This window comes from Hippocampus guttulatus, chromosome 3, assembly GCF_054856545.1.
Source record: "Hippocampus guttulatus isolate MCC_2025c chromosome 3, RoL_Hgut_1.0, whole genome shotgun sequence".
Taxonomy (NCBI): Eukaryota; Metazoa; Chordata; class Actinopteri; order Syngnathiformes; family Syngnathidae; genus Hippocampus; species Hippocampus guttulatus.
Genome location: NC_141263.1, coordinates 22000717 through 22028673, shown reverse-complemented (window position 1 = coordinate 22028673; position 27957 = coordinate 22000717). Strand labels below are relative to the sequence as shown.

General features: G+C 44.0%; 1 protein-coding gene and 1 long non-coding RNA gene across 4 annotated transcripts in view; one reads left to right on the top strand and one right to left on the bottom strand.

The window, feature by feature from the left end:
* The window catches only part of fto (FTO alpha-ketoglutarate dependent dioxygenase), a 134688-nt gene extending 112525 nt beyond the window's left edge, over window positions 1-22163 (top strand). The window contains exons 9-11 of one of the 2 annotated variants that reach the window (XR_015100485.1): window positions 19686-19826; window positions 20439-21176; window positions 21559-22163. Coding sequence is in view for 1 of the 2 variants with exons in the window: in XM_086107438.1 (XP_085963564.1) it covers window positions 19686-19826; window positions 20439-20445 (148 nt within the window). In the remaining variant the exon portion in view is untranslated. Of the gene's footprint in view, window positions 1-19685; window positions 19827-20438 lie in introns of both variants that reach the window. The other variant, XM_086107438.1, reaches the window with a different exon arrangement.
* Window positions 163-12896, bottom strand: LOC147207858 (uncharacterized). 2 transcript variants are annotated; one of them, XR_015100487.1, is made up of 6 exons: window positions 12683-12896; window positions 10619-12606; window positions 7942-8011; window positions 7394-7579; window positions 6394-6468; window positions 163-562 (listed from the first exon to the last, which is right to left on the bottom strand). It is a non-coding gene; the product is annotated as an uncharacterized LOC147207858 (long non-coding RNA). The 2 variants fall into 2 exon arrangements; XR_015100486.1 differs by lacking the exon at window positions 163-562 and adding an exon at window positions 2588-3858.
* Window positions 22164-27957: the final 5794 nt, after the last annotated feature.

Here is a 27957-nt window from a genome sequence, read left to right as displayed (position 1 = left end):
GACTGTGAAGCAGTGTGTATTCGAACATTATTCAGTGCTAGCTCAGAGTTTCTCAGAAACTGCTAACATTTGGTGTTTGAATCCATTCTGTGCTGCACTCCGATTGGTCAGTCTTTGTTTCGGGGGTGTGGTTTAGCCAAGGATCAACTGTCGGAGTCAATATATTTGAGATTTTTAATTTAGGTCTTTAGCCCAAAAAAAAAGACTTCAATTCTACATTATGTGAATGAATATTCTTAAATGACGATTAAAGCTCATAATGGGGAGAGGAGGCTCGATTTAAGGACAGCAGCAATTGACAGTCAAGCGGCCGCTGACACTAATCTCCCGCTGTAAGTGACCTACCTCCTCTTCCAAGATTTATGTGTGTGTCTAGCGTGTTTGTATTAAGGTGTGTGTTGTGTGATGGTTACACCACACGTCTCCTCCGCGGTTCCACTTCAGAGGTCCGGGAGGCGGTGAGCTTCTCATGGCTGTCACGTTGAGGTGGGAGAGCAATCATTTCCTTGGACAACAGTCCCGTCCTCATCGCTGCTTCCCGCCTGCTCGGATTAGTTCCTCCCTTAAAGAGAATATTTGCATCCACAATATTCTCACTTTTTTTTTTTTTGTACTTCTGCCACACAATCATGTGTACATTGTATCAGTGCCATAGCTTGGTCGCAGAAGTCCAATGTTTAGCCCAAAAAAAGGGTCGATCATAGCACTGTTGCAACTGAGCGTTTAAAAAGATCCTTAAAACATACCGCTACGGCGTTTAATGGTTTAGAGCGACACCCAAGACACAAATTTTCACAGCAATGTAAAAATATGTCATCACACGACACAGGAAAAAGCAAGCACTTACTGTTTTATTTGATTTCATCCCAAAATTAACTGTAATTCTGATTTTACTCCAACATTTGCTTCAGCTAATGATTGACTTAAGCAAACCACCACATTTGGGTTAAATTGACAACAGCAGCATGTTGAAGACCTTAAAACATTTTTTTCGTTACTTTTTTCCGTTCACATTGTACCTTGTCTATGCCTTCCGTCGTAATCCCTTTCCCGCGTACTGACACATTTTATTACGATTGTCAACGAGAGCAACCATTCTATTGTCGGGTGATTATGACAAGGCGCCTTACCCTCAGCTCACCAGAGCAATTAAAACTCTGTAAATAAGGCTACCCATGTAGTCTCGGTCCAAACAAAGGAGTCCCACAGGAAGTTTTTTGTTTGTTTGTTTGTTTGTTTGAAGACAAACTGACATGGAGGAGAAGACGCTTCTTGTTAATTAGCAGACGGTCCCTTAACCCAATACACGGGGCAACTTTTTGGTGGATGGAGGGGGCACAATCACATTGGCACACATTTCCGACATGAGATGAAGTTGTTTACTTTTGTGTAGCGACTCGTATTAAGCCACCGCCACTTTTGTCTACCCCAAAGATAATTTGGGGCGCTAATTGTGCCGGCTACATCATCTTAGTGGCGGAGAGACAAGACAGGATCCCAGAGTGCGACTGACGCGTTTACGAGAGTGGAAGGCAAACACATGAGAGTGTGTAAAGAGTTTTCATTTGACAACAGAACAGTTCACACAGCATTGATTGTGATGTTGGCGTGGGATGTTTGTCATAGTTTTAATGTAACTGATGACTTCTTGTGGCTTTGCTGGCCTGCCTTCACTTCAAGCTTACCAGTTAAAACACATCTTGACCAAATGAGCAGATTATGATGTACTGTAACTCTTGATGGATGCAATCACATTGCATGGTTTAAGTGACCTCATTCCAGTTGTTTGCTCTCACTCCGAAACACAATGTATCATGCCAGTGTGGAGAAAAAAAAATGAATGTGCCCGTAAGCCTAGCGACACATACGTGTAACTTCAAGAGTACGTTCATATTCAAAATAATCGAACGGTGTAACTTGAACTAAAATTGGCACGCATGCAAACCTGAAACCCTGTTGAAAAATCAACATCCTGGTTCATTCCAAAAAACATGCTGGGTTAGGTTTATTGATGACACAAAATTGTCCATAGGTGAATGTGAATATGAATGATCTGCCATCTGTACCCTGTGATTGGTTGGCAGTCTTGGGTTTACCCCGCCTCTCTCATCTAAAGTTTGTTGGGCTAGGCTCTAGCCCACCCTCCATCCTAATGGGAAGTGCTGTAGAGAATGGATGGATCGATATGAGTAGTGTTGATTGTTAACACTCACCTCACCTGTAAGTCACAAATATTTCCATAGCCAAAATTGTGTTTCACAGAGAGACACATTTTTTGGGTCATATTAATTTGTTTCATCTCACAAAAAGTAACGGAAGCGCTCCTTCATGCCTCATTCATTAGAAAAAAAATCCCTTTCTTCGTCAAAACAAAAGGGTTCTTTGTAGTTGCACGGCAAGACATGTGGAACATGTCATGTACTCTGTGTCAGGATGTGCAGATACCGTTTCCGCCGCCGCTCCCGCCTCGCTTCATAAATTACTCAATATCGCAGTTCGGGCCGGTAGCAGCAAAGGAAGGCACGTCATAGAGGGAGGGACCATTGGAGGGATTCCGCAACCGCCACCAAGCCAGCCTCTCTCCGAGGGGCTCACCGCAGGCTATATGCCTTAGCAAGATCCTGTTTACAGGCAACCAAAGAGGCTGCCGGCCAGCCATTTCCATAATGGTGCCTGCAGACCTCCGTGAAATAAAACTTAGTTCCTCTCAGCCGGAGATGAGCTACGATTCTGATTTCACTCTGCAGTTTGTGCTTGTGAACTTCACATCACTGGTTCGCAGTTCATTTTCTTCTCATTATGTGCAGAAGTGGCTGCATGGTAACCCTAGTGGTTAGAACGTTTGACTTACAGTTCCGAAGTTCTGGGTTTGTATCTCGGCTCTGGCCTTCCTGTCTGGAGTTTCCATGTTCTACCCATGCTTGCTTGTGTTTCCTTTCAATTCCTCCAGCAGTTTAGTAACATGCTTTCAATGCATTGAAGGCAAAACCGACCATTGGTGTAAATGTGAGTTTTTAGTTGCTTGTCTGAACAGCGACCTGCCAGGCTTCTCATTCTGTAGACAAGACTAACATGGGGGAGTCTTGTGTATGTTCCTCTGAACGGGTTGTAACTGTGCAGCAAATTCCTTGTGTGTTTCCTGCATACATGGCCAATAAATCTGATTCTGCCCAGTGATTGTTTAGCGACAAGCCCAAGTTGTATCTGGTGTCTCGGGCTGAAAATGATGATGCACTGCAGTCGTTTTGCCTGTTTTCAAGGATTGTAGTTATTATTATTCATCCTGGTTAGTGTGAGGGGACAACTGGTTACATGCTGATCCTTTTTAAGGATCGAAAGCATTAGCATGCTGTGACAAAAGGCTATTGCTGTTACTTTTTTGTGGCTTCTCGTCAGCTAAAAGAACACTTGATAGCCTACAAAATTTCATTATGTTCAGGAATATTTTGCCGTTGGGTCACAGAGACTTTTGAGGTCAGTGGAACCTCCAAGGACTATTTAAGACTCGCAATGTCCACCGATGTGTGATATTTATTCCCCTTTTTTGTTCCTTTTTTCACTTTTGACATTCAGTTGATTGTCGTCTCAGCATGCGAAGCCTTCTTCTTCCACCTCTTCCTCTTGCCTTGTTTTCTGACGTGCGTTTGCACGGATTTCCTTCTGCCTGAGCCGCTTGTGTACTTGCCATGTACTTGCCTGTGTCTGTACATCAGTGAGCATCTGCTCTCTCAACACGGTCCCCATGGCCTCAAATGTCAGCGCAGGCATCTGCCAGACAAGTGCACACGGTGCATTGGGCTTGTGTTTGGCCGTCTCCTCTGCCTCCCCGCTCCACTTCTTCTTGTCAATTGATGTACGCTGTGATTGAAAGTAAAAAAGAGGAGGAGAATGTTCTTGGATTTTTAGTGTCCTCAATCAATCCCGGCAGTTTTTAGATGAGTTCCACCCGAATGGAATTGTCTCTTGGGGTCTTTCTCCTCCTGTTCTTGTGTGAAAAGACCACCGCCATGGAGTGAGTCTTGTCTGGACCATGATGCATGTACTCTCGGGTATCATGGGACGGCAAGAGTGTACACGATTTGCTTTTATTGCGCTCCATACACTTCAGTGTCACATTTTGAGCCCGCCCGTTGTTTTGGCGTCATCCTATGTGTGGATGCACACTATCCGTGCAGGCTCATCCATGCAGAATATATGTGGGGTGAGGAGACAAGCATGAAGGTACCACATGGACCACACCCCCCCAGGAGGCGCCCGAGGGGCAGCGGCCCCTCAAGCTCTCCCTCTAGCTCACTCAACTCACCTCTTAGATGCCGCTATTGATTTGTCCGCTGCAGAAGAAGCGCAAGTTAGCGGCTTCGTTAAGTACTGGCCCTTTTTTACCTTTACCGAACAGTCAGTTTTATCAAAAGCAAATGGCACTTGGGAACCGTTAGGGGGCACTGTGTGGCTCTGGAGGACACGACGCAAGAACTGGCTCGGCTGTCTTCACCTGAGGCTACGAGAAGGATTGCAGCTCTGCAAGCTTGCAATCAGGCACTTAAGTTGTCAATCTGCACTCTACTTTAAAGGAAACCCATTTTCACCATTTAAAACAGTTCCCAGGTGTCTCAATAACGTGTCCGTTACATGCATTCGCCACAAAGAATGAAGAAGAATTATAGTACATGTTACGTACACTATTTCATGTCATGCTCATCAGCCCTTTTTTTTTTCTCATACAAGATAGCTCGCCCTCATCTTTCCACAAATATTGCTGAGTCTGCTTTTCAGTACCCTGAATGCATGGGACGGCTTCATCACCAACAGTTGTCCACCGCTTGCTTCTACTTGCGAAAGTAGAGCCCAGAGTGTTGGAAAAAAATTGGAGAAAGCAACAGTTCATATGCCACACCGTGTGTGTTTGGTGCAAGGACACATGACCAAACAAAAATATCCTCCGCAACCAATGCATTTAGAAAAAAATATTGTTCATCAGAAGCGAAAGCTGTTACCTAGTGTTAATCTATGCCGCCAACAAAAGTCAATGCAGCTCTGCTTACCTAGTGGCTTTGACATGATATTGTGGTTGTTGCACCCGTAGAGGCCGGTGAGGTGTTTCAGCAATGTCGTACCTACAATGTAGTCCTCCAACTGTCATTTGAAAGCAGCTTTGTGTATTGAGCCACCCTGGTTTCTCAAGTCATGGGTGCAGAAACGCTGTATGCTTTGCTATTGACTCCGTCCCCAAAGCTCCTGACTCTTTTGAAAGCAGCACCTGCAGAACTAAATTTAGACAGTTTTCCACTTAACGTGATCCGAAGGGCCCTATTTCTGGAGAGTAACTTTTTCAGCCAAGTGTGTGTTTCTGCCGCATACACACGCAAGCCGAGACAACTCCGAGACGAATCGCAAACATGCCAAACCTACTACGCGTCTGCGGCATCTCTGTACTGGCTCAACTGATGCTCGTCTTCAAAAGGGCCTCTGGCGGATAAAACACACGCACACATAAAACACACATGAGCGGCCGAGTTGTGAGGCATCGCAGGTGCCAGATGAGATGAGCGCAACGACGCTGCTCGTCTTGTTTCGTAACCAAAACGCGCGTTATCCTGAGGAGATAATTGGTACCTCGGTGACATCCATTAGAAGGAGGTTTCGGTTGAGATGTGAAGGATGGTTGTTGTAACACGTCTTGTATTTTAATTAAAACAACCGCCCAACAGTTGTCAGCAGCGTTTCATGTGCCCGAAAACCGAGAACAGGTGTGAAGCTGTAACAATGAAGGGAGAAACCACAAGTATGTGTGTGTGTTAATTGGAAGACTGTTTCTTGACAAGGCCTTGCGACACGCACATCCCCGACAGAATGCAAAACAGTGCACGCTGTGGCGTAACACAAACGTCACGGTGCTCGCTGAATATACCCTTTGTTATGAGAGGAAGGCTTGGTGAGAAAATCAGCCAGGAGGGCGGTTATAAAACAGTAAAGACAGCAACGGAAGCATATTGAATTGCATCCATTGCTTACAAAACAATGATATGACGGAATATTCCGAAGGTTTTTTCAAAGTTCCAGGAAATACGCTTTTGTCACTTCGATAAATTTACACTAAATTATAGGCCATTGTCCAGAATTAAACATAAATAAATAAAAAAGAAAGAAAAAGTATTCTATTTAATTTTAAATGATGAGAAAATGGTGATTAAAAAAGCCTCTTTGTTTCATGAGAGGTTTAGTGACATCGCACGCCACTCCATGTCGTAAATAACATTAGCGTGTGTTTATGACTTGATGGTGCCCCTACTGTGTTGACAGCTGCCGTATTAAATATAGAAGATGGACTGTACTCCAACGTGCTGTCGTCACAGCACACTGAGAGTTAGCTTTAGCGTTAGCGGCTCCACTTACAGGACATGCGATGTGGGAGGACTGGAACTGATTGGAGGGGTCAACAAATGCACAGGCCTGGGCAAGGTCCAAGTCCTATGTATTGACACACACACACACACACACACACACACACACACACACACACACACACGCACACGCATATTGGATGCTTTGATTTAACCAGAGGCGCAGCCGAGCCCCATTCCCCCTCATCAAAGATTCATAAAGGCAAGCTTCTCAATGATTTTCTGTCTCTTCCGGTATTCACAGCTTGTTGTCTGCACCCCCCCCCCCCCCCCCTGTCTCCTGCCAAAGTAGTTTCTCTTTTTTTTTCAGTGGGTTCCATTGGCATGTTTAGATGTTTTTATTTTTTTATTTTATATTCTTTATTCATGCCCCCTTGCACTTGCTAGGCAAATTAAGTGTCTTATTGAGGACTTTCCCATAATCCAAAATGCATCAAATTTAGCATAATGGTTAAAGTGTGCGTCAAAAATGCTGAATTTGGAAAATTCTGTCTCCAAAGCTGGCTTCACTTCGCGACATGAAAGAACATATTCATCCTTTTTTTTGCTTATCCTCATTTGGGTTACAGGGGGCCTATCCCAGATGACTTTGGGAAAGAGGACCCACATAAAACTTTGAGAACCCCCTTTGAGAAACCATTTTTGCCTTTTTGAAGATCGCTTCAAAAATGAACTCGTTTTCGCACCCCCCTTGAAGGAAAAATGGTCCACCTCCCCTTTTCGCACCGCCTCACGCCCTCCTTCCGCTGTGCTTTGTCTTCCGCCTTGCTCATCAGCGCCACGCTGCATCCAAAAGGAGCTCATTCGGAGCTTCAGTCACCAGGCCCTGGGCGCACCATCTGTAACCCCTCGGAGTCCTTCCTTCCCTCTGTGTACCTCCCGTGTAGCATGCAGGCTAACGAGCACATGCGAGTCAATGTGTGTGTGTGTGTGTGTGTGTGTGTGTGAAAAGCCAAAGCACCATGCCTCAGCTTGTTAGTCTTGCTACTTACCAGGCTTAGCCAGATGAGGGCCACTCAGCCCGGATCTAATTCCTTCGACTCTCTCATTTCGCCTCTCAAGTGAGCGTCTGCGACCTTGGCCGTCACCCGGGCTGATGAGCTGGCGGAGGAGGTTAAACTGCGGCCGTGGCAGCTGAGTTTGTGAGCTAGTCTTTGGATCAGTCGCCATCTGGGATTCTGCAGAGGCCAAGGAAGAGGTTATACCCATGCTTACGGACCCACAACTGATCCTAAATCAGCAGTGAAGGCAGAGAATTTGGTCAAGGCACGGCGTGTTGGTGGATGGTTTGTTGCTTCTGGCAAATCAAAGCCCATATCAGCCTCCTAAAATAGCTTAGCTCGATACAGATAATACGCATATCTACTGTATATAGAGTGCTGTGAAAAAATATTTGCCCCCTTCTCAAATTCCATTTTCCCCTCTTTAATGTTAAAGATCATTCAAAAAATTAAAATATGCATGATAATCTAAGTAAACATAAAATACATTTTTTAAATGGTGATATTTTTATGAGGGGGGAAAAAATATTCAAAGGTACCTGATCCTTTATTGCTTGGAAAGCGGAGATCATTTCCACTGGCCACACCCAAGCCCGATTACGTCCAGAACTGTTCAATCACAAAATAAATTAAATAGAACCTGTCTGACCAAATGACCTTGGACAAAAGATCTCAACAAGCTTAAAATAAAAAATGTCGCGACCCACGGAAATTCTAGAGCAGATATATGAAAGAAAGAAATTGACATGCATTCGTCTGACAAAGATTACAATGCCTTTTCTAAAGCTTCAAAATTCAGTGAGATGCTGAAATAAATTATGAAATAAGTAAATAGATAGATAAATAAACAGCATGAAAAAAATCTGCAGACTTCACCATTTGCATTCTGGAATGGAGTAAGTGTAATTTTAAGAAATTTAATTTCTCCCCTTAAATAAGTGTAACAATAGTGGAACCCCCATATTTGTGTTTAGCTATTTACTAGATTCATAGAAAATGGACTATTTCCATTTTGAGGGAAGTTTTTGTCGCTGCAAATAAAATTCCTCAAACAAAAGTGATGAAATGGAGGTACCTTTTGAAGTGTTGGCTGCTGAACACAGATGGTATTGTTTTGATTGAGGTTTGTTGTCAGATATTTTCTCTAATGACATAATTACACTTCGGGGGGTTTTATTGGGTTTGTTTTTTTTTTGGTTTTTTTAACGGTAGACCACCAATAATTTGAATTTGGTCAAGAGAGTGTGATGCGTTTACCTTGGCCCCAAAGAAAAAAAACTATATATACAACGAAGGAAAGGCTCGTATGCACTGATGCTCCAATACTGGTAGGACAACTTTTTCTTCACACAATCATCAGTGTGTTGGAACACCAAACAAAACTCCCATTTAATACCTGTTAAACCGCAAACAGGTGTTTTGAGCAACTTTCTGTGAGCCATTACACAAAGGTTACACAAACGCACCGACTCATCCGGGCAGGCAGGTCCACATGTGTTCGCCAACGCCCACACACACACACACACACGCACGCACACACACACACACACACACACACACACACACACACACATGCGCGCGTGTACACGTACATGTACACACATCCATTATACTGCATTCTTGCGCCTCAGGGCCCAAGCTTGGCTGCTCCTCCAAACAAATTGTTGGCAGTTGACAGCATTTTAAATGCCCAAGCCCTTTAATGACACTATTTACTAACTAAAACAAAGAGTTGATTCACACATTCGGAGCTTATGGCGCATAGTAAACACAATTTGCTCAACAGTATGCCAGAGTTCAACAGTGCGAAACAAGTGCGCCTGCCCTGACTTGACATTTCCAGAATGGGTTCAGCCTGTACTGTAAATAATCCAAAAATACATAACTTTGACTGTGTACTCTTGAACTCCACTTTATTTGCCAAGTCAAATGTCGCGTTAGATCTAACGCTTCCACTCATCGCTATAGCTAACCTTTATCATCTGATATTTCATAGTGGCAGATAAAAGGTCATCAAAGCCTTAATTATTGGCAGGGAAACTGATCAAACAGAGTATATCCTGTCATTGGTTCATTAGTTCTACATTTGTTTTACATTTATGTTGAAGTGTTTTGTTTTTATTCTGAAATTATTTAATTGTTATATTGGAGCTTCTATTATATGTTTGAAATTGGTTTTCTTTTTTTTTCTCTCTCAAATCCACGTCCATTTTTTTTTCAATGAAACAGTACTGTCAGACATTTAGAATTTAATTACGTTGAGAATGTTTTTTCCCCTTCTTCACTGCCTTTACTGCAGATTAATTTATGTAAGCTTTTTCTTTTTGTGATAATCATTTTGAGTTGGCTTCTTATTGCACAAAGAATTACTGAATCAAAGTGATGAGCCCCTCCAATATTGTAAGAATGAAGTCGTAAAATCCTTCAGTAGCGTAATATTTAAAGGGATGTCTTTTTTTTTTGGTATTTTTTAAATGAACTGAAAAAGTAACAAAGCTGTTTATACTTAAAAAAAACAATTTTAAGAAAAACAGTATAATGAGAGTTAAGTCCTAATTTTCCGAAACAAGTCCCAATATTGCCGCAATGGTTATATTTGGGGATGAGAATCTGGGAGTCTGACCTGCCATATATTATTCAGCTATAAATATTTTCTTCTGCAAGGTGGTTCCAAAATTTGAATATGTAATATCAATAATAACTTGCAGTTATCGAGAGTCATGCATCTCTTTAGAACTAATGTCTTTAGCTTGTGTCAGCACAGTGAATGCATATTCCTAAATTTATGGTCGGGGACCCATGCTTGGATTGGTCGTGTCCAATCTTTTGACTTTTAAAACTCACGATTTGTCCTTCCTACTTTCCCACTGCCGACATTTGCTGTTTTTTTCCCATTTTCAAAATACTCATGTTGTCTCATGTCGTCTTTTTTACCCGCAGGCTAATTTCCAGGTTCCAACAACCACTTCAGTGTGTCTGTTTTGCCTTTGTGGGTCACCTGAACATACATATTTCGTAAACATGATAGCTTTTCAAGTGCAAAGCACTTAGAAAGCCTCTCGCTTGACACAGAGGGCTTCATAACTGAACAGCACGTCCCCTGCAGCAACAGGGATGTAACCCGACAATAGAAGCTACAAAAGACATATAATTAGCGAGGGCCAGCTTGACCCACTGCCCCACTGTCACCCGAAGACAGTCGAGGATTGTGCCTACCTTATCATGTGACCGCGGTCGGGTGTCATCCAGTGGCTGTTGGGGCCAGCCTCATTCATCATGGGTGCGATCGGCGATGTTTATATACCTACAAGGTGTTCATGTTTGGCCATAAAGAAGTGCAGAGGGAAGAGTTCAAAATGATCATTTTACAATAGCATCGCAACAAGTCTGAACAGAAACTGCATGACTTTGCCCTGGAAAACTGGAAAGCATTCTCGCTTGGCTCTCCTCACCTGGATTCGGGGTGATTGTTTTCCAGGGGAGACAGCAAATAAAATAAAAATAAAATAAAAACACGCTAATTTGAATGTATCAGTCGAACGAGACATGCTTACAAATAACGATGGAGGACGAGGTTCTCCTGCGTTTACATCTCAACACATTTTATCCAAGAGCAGACAACAAAGAACTGATTATGAGATGGCTCTAAAAGGTTATCTTGAGGAATTGTCTGTGTTTTTTAAATTTCCCGATCTGCTTTGGAAATGATCGTTCAGGGCAGACAATTGTGACGTGTGTGCTGTTTATTACCGTTTGCCTGCGGTTGCGGTGAAGATCAAAATTGCTGAGCATGGTCGTAACGCTCATTCAAATAAATGTCAAACATTTATACAGTATTACCTAAATTTGACGAGCCCGCACTAGTTTATGTCACTCGCGTGGAGATGGCACCGGGAACAACTGTGCTAACCTATTGTCTGCGGGAGTTGCTGGCAGACTTTTTAATCCAATGTCTGTTCCGCGTGCCCTTTTAGGCACCTACTTGAGCTAGCATGTTGCTTGGCACAGGTGTTTTGAAAGTCCCTGTTTCTTTCCAAGGCTCACAGGCACAAATAGGCACACACCTTACTTTTCTCTCAAAAGCTTCTTAGAGCTGTCCAGAGCCTCAAGGGGTGATCCGTCTCTTCCCCACTTGTTGGAAGAATAAACAGCCAGGAGCGCTCTATGTGCTTGTCCGTCTACAGCCTTTTGTCTGTTTTTTTTTTTTTTTTTTTTTTTTTTTTAACTGGAACCTGATTACGATGGAACAATACTTGTCTGCTCGTAAATTTTGCCACTGTGTTTACATTAGGGCCACATTCCATCCGATAGCCTAAGGAAGAGCCGGAGCAGGCCGGGGTGTTTGGCAATTTGTTACGCTGTTAAGCACCTAATGGACGTCCACCTGTTTTTTTGTTTTTTTTTAGCGGTAGCTGCAGTTCAGGGGCCTTACCTTCTTTTCACTTCCAGACTGCAATAGTGTTTTATGGCCACCAATTATGGGAGGCTATTTAGAGGCTACCTGGCTGGCTGTGTGTGCGATTTTTTTCAATTGCATGCGGATTAGCACGCTGTAAGACAGGGCAGGCTGCCAGGCCACATCAAGCGCTCAGGGTGTGAAGGAAGCCAAGGCTGCTCAGGTACAAGGCTCCTTACATGCGTGTGCCAGCTAGCCCGAGAACGTTCCACACGCTGGACCAATGAAAACGCGGGGGTCGTCACGTTTCCCAATGGCATCTGATGCCAATAACGAGCCTCATTTGTTTCATGTGGTTTAACGAGGAGCCTCGACTTTGGCTGGGAAGATTGGTGGAGGAGGGGCGTGGGGACCTCACAGACTCTGAATCAGGCTGCACCTCCTTCTGAGGTGCCCAAGTGCCTCCGCGGCAGCTTGAGTGGTCGCGCCGTCTCTGACTTGCCGGTGCATTTCTGCGTCATGTGCACAAGCGCTGATTAAAGGCAAAGCAGTGCATTAGATGTTCGTTTTATGAGACGTGGCTCTTTAGAGGGAATCAAAAGAGAAATTAACATATGTCGTGCATTTGGAGGACTACCCTTTTTTTCCGTTTCCCTCCGCCACACGAGTGCTCACCTCAAACCATCGTAAACGTACAGTCAGTAGCCGTCTGCAGATGCAAAGGCATGTGATGGATGCGAACGAATGTTTAAGATGTGGCCCTTCTCACACTGGCAGATGGATGGTAAAGATGCTAGCTGGAAACTGTCTGGCAAGATTGGAGGACAAAATAATTGATGGTGAAAGTATGAAAGTATAGATGGATGAATGGCTGGCTGTCTTACTGTCTGTTTAGTCTATTATGGTTGACTGGTTGGTTGGTCGGTCGGTCGATTGGTTGGGTTCTGGTTGGTTAAGACTGATTAACAGGTCGGTTGATGGCTCTGTTGAAAACTGGATAGCTGAATGAGTGGTGACTGGATTGATGTGAAATGAATAATGAAGAGAAAGTTGTCAAGTGTAACTGGCTTTCTGGGAAGTGGTTAGTTGATTAACAGTTTGGTGGGTGGATCGCGAAGGTTTCGCCTTGCAGGTTAGCCTTGTTCTCAACAACTTGCTGTGTTGATGCCCTCTGCTTGACTTCGCCAACGTTTTGGTGCACCGTTGACAGATTTACACACGGCTAAATGCTACCTGTCTGTCCGTCCACCCGCCTCCTACTGCATGACAAACGCGCGTGTTCACTCGCGTCTCGACTTTCATAACTGTTATAGAAATACGCTTGGGTAATTTTATTCTTTGGACTCACATTGTGTACTTTACCGTCAGCGTAGGCTTGATTTACAAGAAACATGCCTGCTTTTTCACAACTCATCTGATTACATTCTCAGCAATTGGAGCATGAGGGGTTGCCAAGGCTGTAAATGCTCGCACCTGCACAGAACTGTTTGCCAGTACTAGCACAAAGGAACAGGTGATATAAATTACTCAAATGCAAATAGCCGGTCACCGGATGATATTCTGAAATCAGGCCTTTTGCTTTATAGCCGCTCTATGAATTGACTGGGATGGTAACAGGTATAGAGCTGATTACTTATGCAAATAATCATTGCCTTCGTTTGACTTCCTGTTAGCAAGATCCTGAAAGCATTTGTGTAATCTCCGTCATTCATTCAATGGTAATCCCCAAATACTTCAGCTCAAGAAAACGAGACTACTTCTTTGTTGTTGATGTCTTACCATAGGGGTGTTCACATGGCACACTTTTTGCTCCGGCGCTGCAGCGATGTATTTTGTTGTGATATATTTTGCACCGCAGCAAATTGTGTGGAGCGTTCACACGTACAAAGCCGCTGAGCATGTCTGCACCGGCACGCGTCGGTGCAGCCCCACTTGCGTTCACACGGCAGTTTCTGCAGCCGAGCAAAACGACAGAAAACAAATGAGCTGCCGTGTTGGTTCTTTTTAAAACGTATATACAACTCAAGCGACTACTGGACAGGCACGTCCTTCTCCTTCTCGGTCTCCGTGCCTTCTGCTCGAGAGTGACCGCCCCCGAAAACGTAAATCAACGATGACTTCAATGACACTCAGAAAAGCAAATACGTAATGCGCCAAACAGAAAATCAAGAGAGGAAATCACAAAATAAATTATATGGGGCGCGGGGGGTTGTGAACACACAACAAAGGAACAAACTACACAAACAACTCCGAGACAGTCCAGTCTCCTACAAAAGGAAAGATGTTACCAGCCAGTCTTACACACCAGTCTTGTGTCGTTATTAAACAAACACATGACGGAAGTCCGACAGAGCGCGAAAGCAACGCATTCTCGCCGTACGTAAACTCTTCACAAGCATTTGCTCTGGAGCAAATTTAACCCAGTTGCGTTCACACGTGCAAATTTACACCAGTGCTGCTTCGCAAACAAGCATTTGCTCCGGAGCAAATTTTTAAACCACCTCCCTGAGGTGGATCAAATTTGGTCCGGTGTAAGCTGTTTTACGGGGCTACGCCGGAGCTAATTTGCACGTGTGAACGCTCTACTGGGGCAGCCCCGGCGTAGCACCGGACCAAATCTTGCCGTGTGAACACCCCTCATGACTCCAAAAACACTTCTTGAACCAAGAAGAATTCCAGGTGCATTTGATTCAATTTTTACGAGGTACCGAAGAAGTTGATTCAATGAAGGCATGTTCCAGACTTAATAGACTAGCAGATGGACTTTGTGCTTGTTGAAGACCAACCAGGGTGGACTAAGGACCCACAGGACGGATTTAGTTGACCTAATCTCATAGCTGATATGGAATCAGAAAATGAAAGTCTCAGACTTCACTGTGTCGGGTTTTCATGACCTTTCACTAGTTTGGCTACACATTGCAAAAAAGGGTGTATTCTCCCTCCTGCCCCAAAATCGGCTGGGTTCGGCCCCAAGTCACTCTTAACCCTGAACAGCAATAGCGATAGACAAAGAATAGATGTTGAAGACTTGATCATTCATCCATCCATTTCTATCCCTCTCACCCTCAGTGCGGTGACTGCTATCCCAAAGAAGTTGAGGAAACTTAAATCCAATCCTTGTCGATTTCCAGTGGGGGGAAAAAAAATATTCTGTGCTGAGGTTTTTACTTTGCGAAATGAAAACACCTCTCTTGGTACACTCTCAAAAAGGCTATTCATCAGTGACACCTCCACCTTTGTCCCGAGAGTCATGGCCCCGTCCTGGTCCCGTGAGGTTACAAACGACCTTGTCCAGCCATAACGCAATCAGTGTTGTCGCCCGTCCCTGCACCGTGGATTCTTTTTCACTTGGCCTGACAAAATTGTGCATTTATCAGTGTAATTACGCCGCTCGCAAGCACTGATGTTGTCTATTACGTCCATTTCCATCCTCTTAAGAGCTGAGGGCCCTTTAATGTATGTCCGCTACCCCCCACCCCTTCTTGAGTGGACCGCTGCACAGATTACCCAGCAGCAGCCGGAGATTAAGCGTGGTGGTGGTGGTGGGGAAGACAGACCACTGCGTGCTCTCCTCGTAAGAGAAAGACCAAGCATTCTGTAACAAAGGCAACCTGAGGTTAATGATTTTATTTACTCGTTTCTCCATCTCTTTCTGTCTCTCTCGTTTAACTGAGTAATAGAAGCCAGGGATGAAGAGGGGCTGAGGAAGGGTGAAAATCGATGAGGAGCGCATTACAGTAAAACGTATTGATTAGGAGACCTGCGAGGTAGCCAGTGGTCTTGGAGATGGCGGAATGATGCAATGCTTAAAGGAATTTATCCTTTGACTTTTGCATTAACCTTTATTGACTGCTTTGCCTGTCCATAATTAACACTCACTTTAGCTAAAGTGGTTAGTTTGAGCGCAAAAGGGTTGGGGTGGCGGGGGGGGGGGGGTCCTCAAGGCTTGATTGCGAAGCCTGCGGAGCGCCCACTCCGGCCGCGGTTCAAGTGCAGTTTGGGCGGAGGTGGAGTGGCATTCGGGGGATGCCTCTGTGGAATAGAGACGATAGAATCCCAGATACCTTTCACATTAGCATACCATTTGAGCATGAGCCTGGCCTGGCTGGAAGGTTTCAGGGCAAATTGAAATGACTGATTGTATTGCCAATCTCTCTTGACTGAGCGCCAGATGGGATAGTTCGGTCCATATCTGACTGGGGTTAATCCATGGAACAGAGTGGACTCCCAAGAAACCACCACCTCTTTTTGTTTTTGACCTTAGCATTAAGGCACGCTGATGTGCCTGCCACAAGTGAACCTTTTCAAGTGCTTGCGGAGTGGAGGCCATCGCAATCATCTCCCCAGAGAACTTAAAGGCACCTCGCTTGGTATTGACTTTTATGTTTGGGGAGAACTGGCGAGTAAGAATACCCTGACTGGAAATGTGTGCTTGATTACATTTTCTATACGCTTGTCCTCACTAGCATCGCTGGAGGACTCAGGCATTTCCCAGCTGACTTTGCTGGAGAGACACGGTACACCCTGGACTGGTTGCCGGCGAATCGCAGAGCGCATGTGGACCACCAGCAATTCACAATCACATTCACACTTAATGGTAATTTAGTTTCCAATGAACCTAACATGCGTGTTGATGGAATGTGAGAGAAAGCCAGAGGACCAAGAGAGAACGCGCACTAGCACGGGGAGAAGATGCCAACTCCGCACAAGAATGCCTGCGCTGAGATTCGAACCCAGAGCCTCTCTTTCGTGAGGCTAACTCAACTCGTTAACTCAATGTTCGTCAAATCGTGAACGCATGAGAAGTTTAGTTTAATTTTATTAGGCAGTGCCACTTAGACTTAAACAGTATTTACACTTCAGAATGTTGGTTATCCGTTTCAGCCCCCATAAATCACAATTTTTGTTGTTGTTTTAATAAATTTAAAAAAAGAACATTATTTGAGATAAAAATAAAATTAGAGTGTAAATAAACTGGTTTTATTAATTGTAATTACTGTATGTTCGGACAAGTTGACTCACAACAACAACTTGTATTGTAAGTTTGTATGACATCAGGAACATGGCTTGTAAGTCTTTGTGTGAGTTTCAGGGTGTGAGTTTTGGCCTACACTCGAGCAAGTGTTCTCATTTTGTACTTTCAACTGTTCACGCAATTGAGTCAATGGCTTGAAGCTCACTTGTATTTGAAATTTTGTCTCTCACCAAGCAACGGCTTCATACAGTGGCTAGCTTCTTATTGCACTTTTATGTTGAGAGTCAAGTTTGGAGAATTCTGAACCAGGCTAAATCATTGGCAGATGGTTTCTCCCGTGGCCCAGTGGTAACGTCACGCTGAATTCAGCAGAACACACCAGCGCCATCTTGGTCACATTTGACTTCACGTCAGATATAAACGCCAGCCATGTCTTCCTCTCCTCCTCCTCCTCCTCCTCTTCTCCCTTCTCCTCTTTTTTCCTGAAGTGGCGCTTCCTTTAATTCGCGCCCTAAATAAATGATGAGAACATTTAAACACAAGGCTCATTGCAAAGCCCCAAGGTCGCCTAATCGTATTATTTTTGAAGTGATGTGCTACATAATGGTACTTAGCGCGTGTTAACAGATGCTATTATCAGGCCTCGATCCAGGGCGCCCAAGATATATTGGAATGGCGCGATGTTAATGCCGTTCCCGCGCTCACCGCACCAAAAAGGCAGCACTTAGGCCGAGAGCCAGTGAAACATTAAGTGGCTCACGTTAAAATATATAACCGCAAATTGTGGCAACCCAATGTCCCTTCACCTCATCTATAACCGAGCCCAAAACCCCCGCCTCGCTCTTGTCTCCAGTGTGTGGGGGGGTGTGCGTGTGTGATAGCCAATGTCAAGTGACACCAAAATATGCATGATTTTTGCCCAGCGAGTATCGAAAAGCATGACTCCACCAAGTGTGGTTTGCTTTCTTCTGTTTTTTTTTTATTTTTTATTTTTTCCCCGGAGAGGGTTTGGGGGGCGGTTATGAGGTGATGACACCATGAGCAAAAGTGTGACGATAACCATACAACTGCAAATGGAACTTGTGAATGTTCTTGTGGAACGATTAACGTCTTTTTATGCTTTGACTGTTAACTCTTGGAGTGCCTTTGACGGAAATCCTGAGGAGAGCGTCAATGTCAATTGCCGTCAAAGATGTTTTTTAGGAGAATGGGCGGAGAAATGTCTTGGCTAATTCTGGTTTGATCATTACACTGGAAACCCCCGACCACCACCAATTATAGACAGCAGATTGTAGCATTAGGTGTTGTGTTTGTTTTTGAAAATGGCGGATCTCTGGAAAATTGACCATTACTAGCAGCTCGTGATTGATCAAAGAGTTTGTCATGTGAATCTACTACCAAAGATGTCACAAATGAGACAAAAGATGGCAGATATCATTTAAATTTTCAAGTAGAAGAGATAATGTGATGTATAGACACACACACTTATACAAATACTCATGTATGGCACGATGCACACACAAACACACATACACACACACACACACACACACACATACACCCCCTACTAAATACTACTACTACTAAATAGTGTGCAAATAGTTTGTAGTTTGTCAAATGTAAAATTCTTACACGGGGAATTCATTATCTTGCCATCAAAATCACATTTTCATTGTTGTTGGTATTTTATTGAAGAAAAGAACTTTTCAGATATTTCAGGCATCACTACAGCAAAAATTATGAGCATAAAAGTCACTGCTGTGCATAAAATATATACATCCAACCCCCCAAAAAAGTTGTTCTCTGCATTCTGGAGTCCAATATTATTGATTTAGATGAAACCTAACCATGTCCTACTGCTGATTACTGAAAATGGAATTACTACTAAGTAAAAATAAACAAGTTTGTGTGTGGGTGTACCTGTGTGGTGAAAGAAGAGAGTCTTATCTTTCATTTGGAATTTTACATTTTCTCTGAGCCTTGAAAGATGAGTGGGAATGCTCTAAACTTTTTTTTTCCTAATAGCTGGCATTGAAAGTGTTAAGAATGGACACTAACTGCGCTTCAGAAAGCGTTACACCTCTGTTACTGAAAACAAGACCTGGACGGTCAACAAAGGTTCCGCGATGGAGCCATTTTGGGGAAAACTGTGTGGAAATTCCTGATTTGAACAGATCCTGTTGCACTGTCGAGTAACTAACACAACTGACATAGACATGCCACCCAGCTCGTCTCCCACTTGCACCCTGGGGTTAAAGGTCCATCTCATCTGCCAAGAGGCAGCGGGGATGAGAGGTCGGGGGGGGGGGGCAGATTTGCAATGACAATCCACGAGCAGCACAGTAAATATTTACACTGCTCTGACAAAAGATATGACCTAGGTCCGCCAAGGCCGTCAAGCACTGTCACATTTACACTTAACCCGCTATTATCCGTCACAGCAAGTCTTTCCATTTACGTCACAGCTTCCTGTGTTGTTACGAGACACACTTTGCTGACTCACCACAGGAACAGTGGTGAGAAACTCATAAAATACAATGAAACATAATACGTAACAAATTTCCCACTGTGCCGAACAGTTCAAAAGATTGTCAAATAAGTGCATGTGAAATGTACAGTACGTGTGTGTGTAAAGCTCTTTGGGTCGTCACCGTATGAAGATATGAGGTGCGCTCCATTTTAATCAAATTTGATTTTTCATCTGTTGGACTATGACATGTTTACTTTTATTGAATTTATTTTGGGCGGGGGGTGATGGACTGACGATAGGTGGACTGGTGAATGTGGTTAAAATAAAATGACTGACTCACTGTCAGACTGTTACAGTTTGGTTCAGCTTGATAATAATGGCGGACTGATGATGACGGTAGGAGTTGATGGGTTTGTTCGTTTTCTGTGTCCTGTCGCCTTAGATGCCACTCCAGCCTGGCTCAGACGTTGCCCCCCGAGGAGGCCCCGGTGGACCGTCCCTTCTGGGGCGTGGATGACCCTGGCATGCCGCTGCCCTTTGATCTGGCTGACATCATCAACAGAGTGGAGTCGCTGCTGTGGAGGTGACGTTTCAAAAAAGGGATTTAATTTAAGTATATGGAGTATTCCGTTTGTTTGTTTTGTTTTTTTAATACTACGCAAGTCAAATTTACGCAGAAACTCACCCTATACAATTTACTCCGAATTTCCTTTTGAAAAACCTTTACGATGTTTTTGGGAATTTCTCCATTGAGAGACAAATAAAGGTTTTCTTCACTTCTTCACTTCACTCAAGTAAATTTCACTCCAAATTTTATTCTGTGAAAAATGTACCGGTACTCCAAATATTCTCTTCTAAGTGTAACTTTTATTCTCGACTGGGGCCAAATGTAGTCTTTTTCAGAGTAAAAGTGTACTCAACAAAATTTACTGTGAATGCCGACGTCTGGTGTGATGTCACCCACGATGGCAGTCCGTCATCAAGTGTTGCAAAAAAAAAAAGCACCAAAAGCCAAAGAATATGGAAACGCATACGGAGTAAAGCCCATTGATGCTTGCTGAGCTCACCCATGCGCTGAAGTTTTGTATGACTTTTGAGTGCACATTTATGCGGGATTTTTTTGGGGGGTGCGGGGGGGGGGGATATCTAACCTTTTGACCGAATGCATTTTATTGATGTCTTCTCCCTGAAACAGAATGTGAAGGATCCATCAAGGCCTCATGAAGGACGTGCAAGCCAATGGGCAAAAATCAGAAAACCAACTTACCCTAACGACCCCGATGTCAGCTGAGGGGGGAGGAACCACCGACGACAAACCCGTCGCGATCCCGACCCGAGAGGAATTTTTCATTGCTTCATCTCCATGCCCCCCGCATCCCAAACCCCCGGTCCCTTCAATATAAACGCATCATAGCGCTTTACTGACATGCTAGTAACGCAAGCTTAACATCAAGCTACTAGTGTAACCACACGTACAATACGTAGCATCTGCATTTCAGTGTGTGACTATTTATCATGTCATCGTATCACCTAATATCATGTAACCCAGCTTTGTTTAGAGAGGGCGTTGTCAGTATTCACAGTAATTCACAGTGTTCAAAATGCATCCCATGGTTCTCCATTGAGTCCATTTTGTTCCCGGACTGACCAAAGAAGGAATCCAGTGAACCTGCAAGTATGTCCATTTTCAAGGAAAGCCGAATATTGAATTTGAATTGCAGCTGACCTAGGAAAGCGGAGTTCCCTAAAGGCAACAGACAAATCATCTCATGTCCTAGTTGACGTTCTACTGAAGTCACACTAGGCATCTTTTCAGATCTTTTTTATTGCAGCTCAAAGCAAGAACTCGTGATGTTCAATGCCGTCTGACCGACACAGCCGAGGAAGCTGAAAGGGCGATTGAATGCATGGGTTCGAGTCAGCACCCTATCAGGTGTGACTTTCAACCCAAACTTTGAGTTTTAGCGTTCTTTATTACAGCAGGACTCATGTTGAGTTTTAATTCCCAGACTGACCAAGAGGAAGTTTAGATTTTGACAAAAGAGGGCAATGGCGCAGTGGGACCATTTTCAAACGAGACCCTGCAAGAGAATTTGATGCTAACTGATTCCAGAAAAGCCCAGTCAGCCTCTGGTAATGTTCAAGTGCAAGTAAGAATTTGCCTCTCCGAAACTATGACCTTTAATAGCATCCGAACCATTTCAAGCAAAATAAATGCGAGCATTCAGTCGGCCCTTGAATGAGTATATAGTATATTTCGGCATTTTTTTTCTTTTACTGTTAGATTAAGAATCATGCTGGTTTTTAATTCCCAGACTGACCAAAGAAAGAAAGCAGTAAATTTCCAACTACGAGGACAAGCGCAAGCCTGCAGGAATGCCCGCCAGTAGTTTGTTCTCAGGCCGCCACGACTGATGAAAGGATGTGCCGAAAGCACAACACCAGAAAACAGGCTCCTTCGTTACAGCTGTTCAATTGTGTTTCATTACTCAAAAAGTGTGTCAAGCACCCCGGAAACCGTCGGGTGAAACAACAATCGGACAATTCGGACGAGATTCTGAAAAGGGGACAGACGATGAGGCAGCATAGCAGATCTCCACATTTGATTTATTTTCTGTCGCGAAGGCAATGAAGTAGACGATGCTGTTTCCTATCAAAAATTATGATTGCACTCCTTGTTTTTTTTTTATTTAATTTCTAAAAATTTTAGTTGTTGTTGATGTTATTGGTTGCCAAACACTGTTTTTCCTTCTTGCTTCGTCTTGCTGCACCTTTGCTATTCGTTGATGTCAGAGAGTTTTGTTTTGTAGAGCGGCATTAGCGTCATACGCATCCCTCTGTGCTCTCCCTTTGCCACAGCTTGTCCGTCTGACACAATAGGAATGGCAAAAAAATAAATAAAATATGGCAGTTTATCCGATATTTGTGTTTGTGTCTCGTTCTCTCTTGTGATCTAGGGAAATTCAACTCAGTATTTTTCATTTTCATTGTGAAAACAATCCTGATCGTACTTCGTTTAGCATCTCCTGACAATGCTGCGTGCGAGTAGATGACAAAAGATCTTATTAGCCCTTGATGTCAAGTGACAAATTTCACCACGGGTAATATGCTGGCGTCTATTTTTTTACGCTGCATGGTATCGACCGATCGATCATGTCCGACATCTTTGGCAGCCCTGCTCTACACTGAAGACTTACCTAGTATGATAATTACTTTGAGAATTTTCTGGAGGCAACACTAAAAGTGCTATCAGGGGCGGCGGTATACTTCGAAGTGCTGTCACCTGCCGTCTCCTGAAGTGCCATCTGTATATTTTATTCTGTGTTCTTGAACAGGTGTTTTACAACCATCCGTCATTCTTTGCCCGAAACTGCTCACTCACATGGCCTGTCTTCTAGTCACATTTGTGTAATAGGACTCTTTAGGGTTTTTTTTGTTGTTGTTGTTGTTGTCTTTTTTACTGTGGTCTTGGTGCTGTCTGTTCCTCAAAGGTTCAAAGGACACGGCTGGATTAGCGTTGAGCGCTACATCACACTGATTGATGGATTGACTGACGGACTGATGTCACTGGCAGGGATGAAAAGATGCCTAATGCTCTGTGTGTCTCTCACCAAGAACTCGCGTCCCCCATGCTGCAGCGCCAATTCCTCCTTCCCTACGCACACACATGGCAACCTCTGAGGTCACCCATGTTAACTACTTCCTGTGGTGGCTGCATGGGCGACTGAGTGATGGATGGTCGCAGTGGCCTCTCCCCTCAGGGGCCGACTTGGACAAAAGGGCCCCCGCTTGGAGAGACAATTACACAGCGCTGGTGCCGATGGCCACAGGTATGCATTGTTGAGCCCGGTGGGGTCACAACTAGCCGGGCCACCATTGATTAGGCCCAACAATAGGTGTGCAGAGAGATAAAATAACACGGTGTGTGCTGGAGAAAGGTATCGCTTTGGGGTCACGGTCCAGTCAAATGTTACACCTGAAGGCAGAAACGGGCTTATTTAGGTTACATGAGCACATTCATTTTCGTAGTTTTAAGGGTTGGCTTCAAATCCATATAGCATACCTGTCAACTTGTACGTTTTCCCCGTATTTTATACTTTTTTTTATCATTTCAAATCATGTACTGCGTATTACAACTTTTATACGGGGAAAAAAAAACGATCTCACAAAGACCATTTTGGCTCAAATCCAGATCGTCTCACCTGCCGCTAGCCAACGACAATGCAGTCGTCGATCGCTACAATTGTCACGGCAAACCAGCAAAAGTAATCCTCAATCGTTTTTATCATCGCTGCGTCCGGTCGGATTGATAAAGCATGATGTGCGCAGGCGTGGTAAGCCGTTGTATGGGATTTTGTTGCTTTGTAAGGGGAATCGTCATCATTTATAAGGGCAGCTATTAGCCGAGGTTGACAGGTATGATATAAATTGGAATAAATTATTATATCTTATTAAACATTAGGTTGTAACTTTCAATTTATTTCCTAAACAATAGATAAGCAAATCTTTTATAACCATGAACAGTTTTTTTCCAAACTAATACAAATATAGCGACACATTTGTTAAGTCTTCAATTCAGTGAACACTGGCCCATGAAACTTAATTTATGCTCTAAAACAGAGAAACCTTTATCCGTGGTGTGTTTATGCAGAGAAAACAAATGGGACCCTAAATTTAATCCTTCCTATTTACAAACTATTTCACACCATATGACATGTGTACAGTTGTCCGTGAGAATGTTTGTTTAAGGGGACAGATGAACGCAAAACGTGGCTCATGTGCGCAACAGGTTTCTGAGTGCAAACCAGTGCCGGAGGGCCCTTGAGGGTGCGTAGTGGGTGCCGGTGAGCGGGGGGTGCACAGAGTCAGGAGGTAATTGTAGGAGAGTCAAAGATAGCATCGCAGCTTTGGGGCGGCTGTCAGCGCCGCGACAGGCCACACTCATTTGTCAGCGGCGCAGACAAACGCCAATCGGCGCTGACCAAACACCACGACTTGAACGACGGCATGTTCAGCAGCGTTCCTGTTTGGTCCACTTCTGAGGTCACGAACGAGGCACACCGCAAACAGTTTAGGTCAGTGTGGACACCACACTGGGATCACTGAGAGTTGAATTATTACAGTCATGCCGTTTCATGAGGTAAAGGAGAGCCACAGTTGTTTTGGAACAGTAAAACAAACACGAGCAGTCTCGAGAGTGACACCTTTTTCTCCCTGCCCTCTTGTTACAGAATTGCAGATGCCCTGCATTTCTCTCTCCTGCACCACCCGCACACCCATTGAGGGCATCCCGTCTCACTCGCTGAGCGTCGCGAGGTGAGTTTGCGCCCCGCCATTCATATGAGCAGGATTAAGTGGATCATTTTCCGGCGTTAGCAGACGCTTCGCCGCCAAGTGGTCTTGATGTCAGGCCAAGCATAATTGAGTCATCTACATCTCATCTAAAATGGATGAAAGGACTTTTTGATATCACCCCCCCCGCCCCCCGCCCCCCAATAAAACCCCACTCATCACTTCCTCAGTGGAGGAACAGAACAAAAAGAATATCGAGGATGGGTGTATTGAGTGACGGGAAATATTGCCACAGTCACTTTTGCATATTCTTTGACGTTCTATTAACGTAGTGAGGTTGAATTTAAAGCAGTTTTTTTCCCATGCATTGAAATTACACGTTAACCTTAATTTGTGCTAATTTTGACTGCCCTAAAAGTGAAAAATTAAAATGACCGTATTTTACCATTAGGTGCACCGTATTATTAGGGCCACATCAATGAACATTTTTTATTTTAACCGTTTTCATACATAAGGCATACTTGGGTTATAAGGTGCATTAAATGCGCGCTTGGGTTATAAAGTGCATTGTCTTTGTGAAGCTTTGTATGTTTACTAGTTTATGCTTTGTATGTTTACTAGTTCATTCTAATCATATCACGTGTTTGTTAGCTAGCTTTTGTGCTATTATGCTAGGTTAAGACCGAACACAAAACATTGCGTAGCGCTGCATCTTGCTTGCTTTTGTTCACCATACAACTACAAGGGGAATTGCTTTAAGTGGAGAAGAGAAGGAAATCACATGACTAAAAAAAAAAAAAGGTTTGAGCATCACAATCAAGTCAATCCGGTGACCGGTGGTTGTTTTATTCCTTTGGCTAATGCTAAATGCTTTCTTTTTTGACAGTCAAACAGCTGTAAACAAGTCAGCGCACCGAACCATTAGCCAAACATTTGCTCGGTCTCGGCAGCTATTGGAAACTGGCTGTGTCGTTTTCGTCACTGACTTGCGAGGAGAACTTGGCAAATGTAGTCCCTTACCCTTTAGTACCGTTATTACCTTTCTTCATTAATGTCCTGGGAAAAAAATCACATGGTTCATACTGACTCATGGCATTCAATTTGGCTCCAGTTTACGCGACCAAATATGTTTCAGAGCGAGGCCCGGGGCATCCATTGTCGCGCAAGACTAAGTTACCAAATAGGATTCCTTGCTTTATTATCACCTATCATCATTGATTGGCTGGGGAAAATCATACAACTGCCGTGTTGTCCATTTTGGCTCAAGTGTTGGGGGAAACTTTGTCATTGCACGGTGGGCAATAGCTGGCGGTCGGGGAGGTGATGAATTCATCAGGAAAACGCACCCCTTATCTGCTCCAACCTTGAAGAGGAATTGCCGGTTGTCTCTCCTAAACACTCACACTCACATACATATACTGGCACAAATATCCCCAACGCTGCTGCTGCCCCCTTGATTGACAGCTCTTCAAATGAGCATCTTGAGTAGCACTGGGCTCTTGGCCTCCAAGTAAGTGGGCCGTCAAATTACATCCAAGGGACCGGCTGGCCCTCTCTCCCTCTGGCAGAGGTCTATTTATTTGTCTGTTTATTTGCTTGCTTTAAATATTTGGTGGCGATGGTGGAAGGGGGGTGGTGGGGAATATTGAATTTTTGTCCCCCGGTCAGAGTCCCCTCATATTTAGTTAATAAAGAGCAGAGGAGGTTGTTTGCCCAGTGAAGAGCAGCAGGATACGGGACTTTATTTAAGGAACTCCTCGGAGAGAGCCGGTGACCTTCTTCTCATGGAGGAGCGAGCTTGTGTACACTGTGCTGTCTCTCCTTCTACCCAATCTATCCATTTCTTCTCTTCTTTCCCCTCTGCTTATCTGTCACTTTTCTCTCTGCATCCTTCTCCAGTTCAGTTAAGTACAAACCTCACCCCCCGCCCACCCCCGACGGTGTTTGTGCACAGCTTTGACTCCACTGTCTTCTCTGGGGTCCCGTGGGCTGCGGCCAGGTTTAAACTCTTAATTGCCTCAGTGCTGGCTCGCTGCAGAACAGACGATCGCTATGCAAGACAGAGCGGGTGGGATGCGGGGGGTGGGGGTGTGGGGTGGTAATGGTGTCGCACTGTTTCAAACAGCTCAAGTCGACTCGAAATCTATTCAAAAAGTGCATCTGGATTCCAACATACCTACATACATCCCCACCTACTGTACCTACTGGATGTACTTAACCTACTCACCTACTTACATGCCTGCCTGCCTACTTAACTAATATTAATAATAGGTATAATAGTGCAAATGTTTATCTATGTTTCCCCCGCGAAGAGAAATTTATAAATATTTCAAAAATATTTCGAGCTTCAAGAAAATCTATGGAATTGATTTCATGACATTCTCCATTCTCCACAGGTACAGTCCCTCACACATTCCCATCAGTTCCTTCCCTGCCTCTCGTTGTCCGACACGGACGCATTGGACGTGCGATCGATACTAGCAGCTTGACTTCATGCTGTCAGCATAAATATACACGTCAGCTCAGTTGGATGTGTGTGGCCCTCGGTCGGCCTGAAGGCTATGAGACCGCGCCCCTTCTGACTGAGTGTAAGCTGTCCCCATACGAGATACAGGCTGACCGTGCCCCCGGCCCTCGACTGATCGATAAGTTGTATACTAACTTTGTTGTATACTACGTGTGCATATACGTAAATGTGTTGACAGCTGTCATCCCTCATAAGCAACCAATCAAGTCATGTTTGTGTTACTGCCACAACAAAAACAACAACCGGAATATCTGTGTATCATTCATCCTTGGCAGAGGAATATCAAAAATTGTGATTGATTACTCTTTTTGTAATCCAACACAAAACTCAAAAACGGACTGATTTTTTTATCCAGTTTCCCCGCTATATCATTTTTTTTTTAATGTATTTATTTTTAACCAATCATTTACTTTTTTTTTTTACAGCGTAATTTCAGACTGTAATGCCTTGGTCGTGGGAAAGGAGAGCCACTGTCGCCAATGTACTTTTTGTGAATGCCGGAAGAACAGTAAAACTCACAAACACACCGAAGCACACATGCAGAAGTTGTCGTCAGCCACACAGGCTCCGCCTCTTAAAGGCATATATATACAGTATATATGTGTGTGTGTGTGTATATGTATAAAGAAAATTGAAAGAACAAATGAGAGGCAGATTTGCGGAGGAATGCGGTGAAGCTCCTTTTGGCCCCATGCTAAGGCTTTTTATTAGCAACTTAATGCCACCGCCTCAGCGCTCATTGATCCCTCCTTAAAAGGCTATGGCCAGTCAATACAAACTCCTCTTCGCCATCCGTCTCGATTTACCAATAAATAAAATTGACAGCACCGACTACTTCACCCAGGGCTCGTAAAAGCATGCATGCTAATGTGGCTGTGCTACTCCGCCCTCCCAC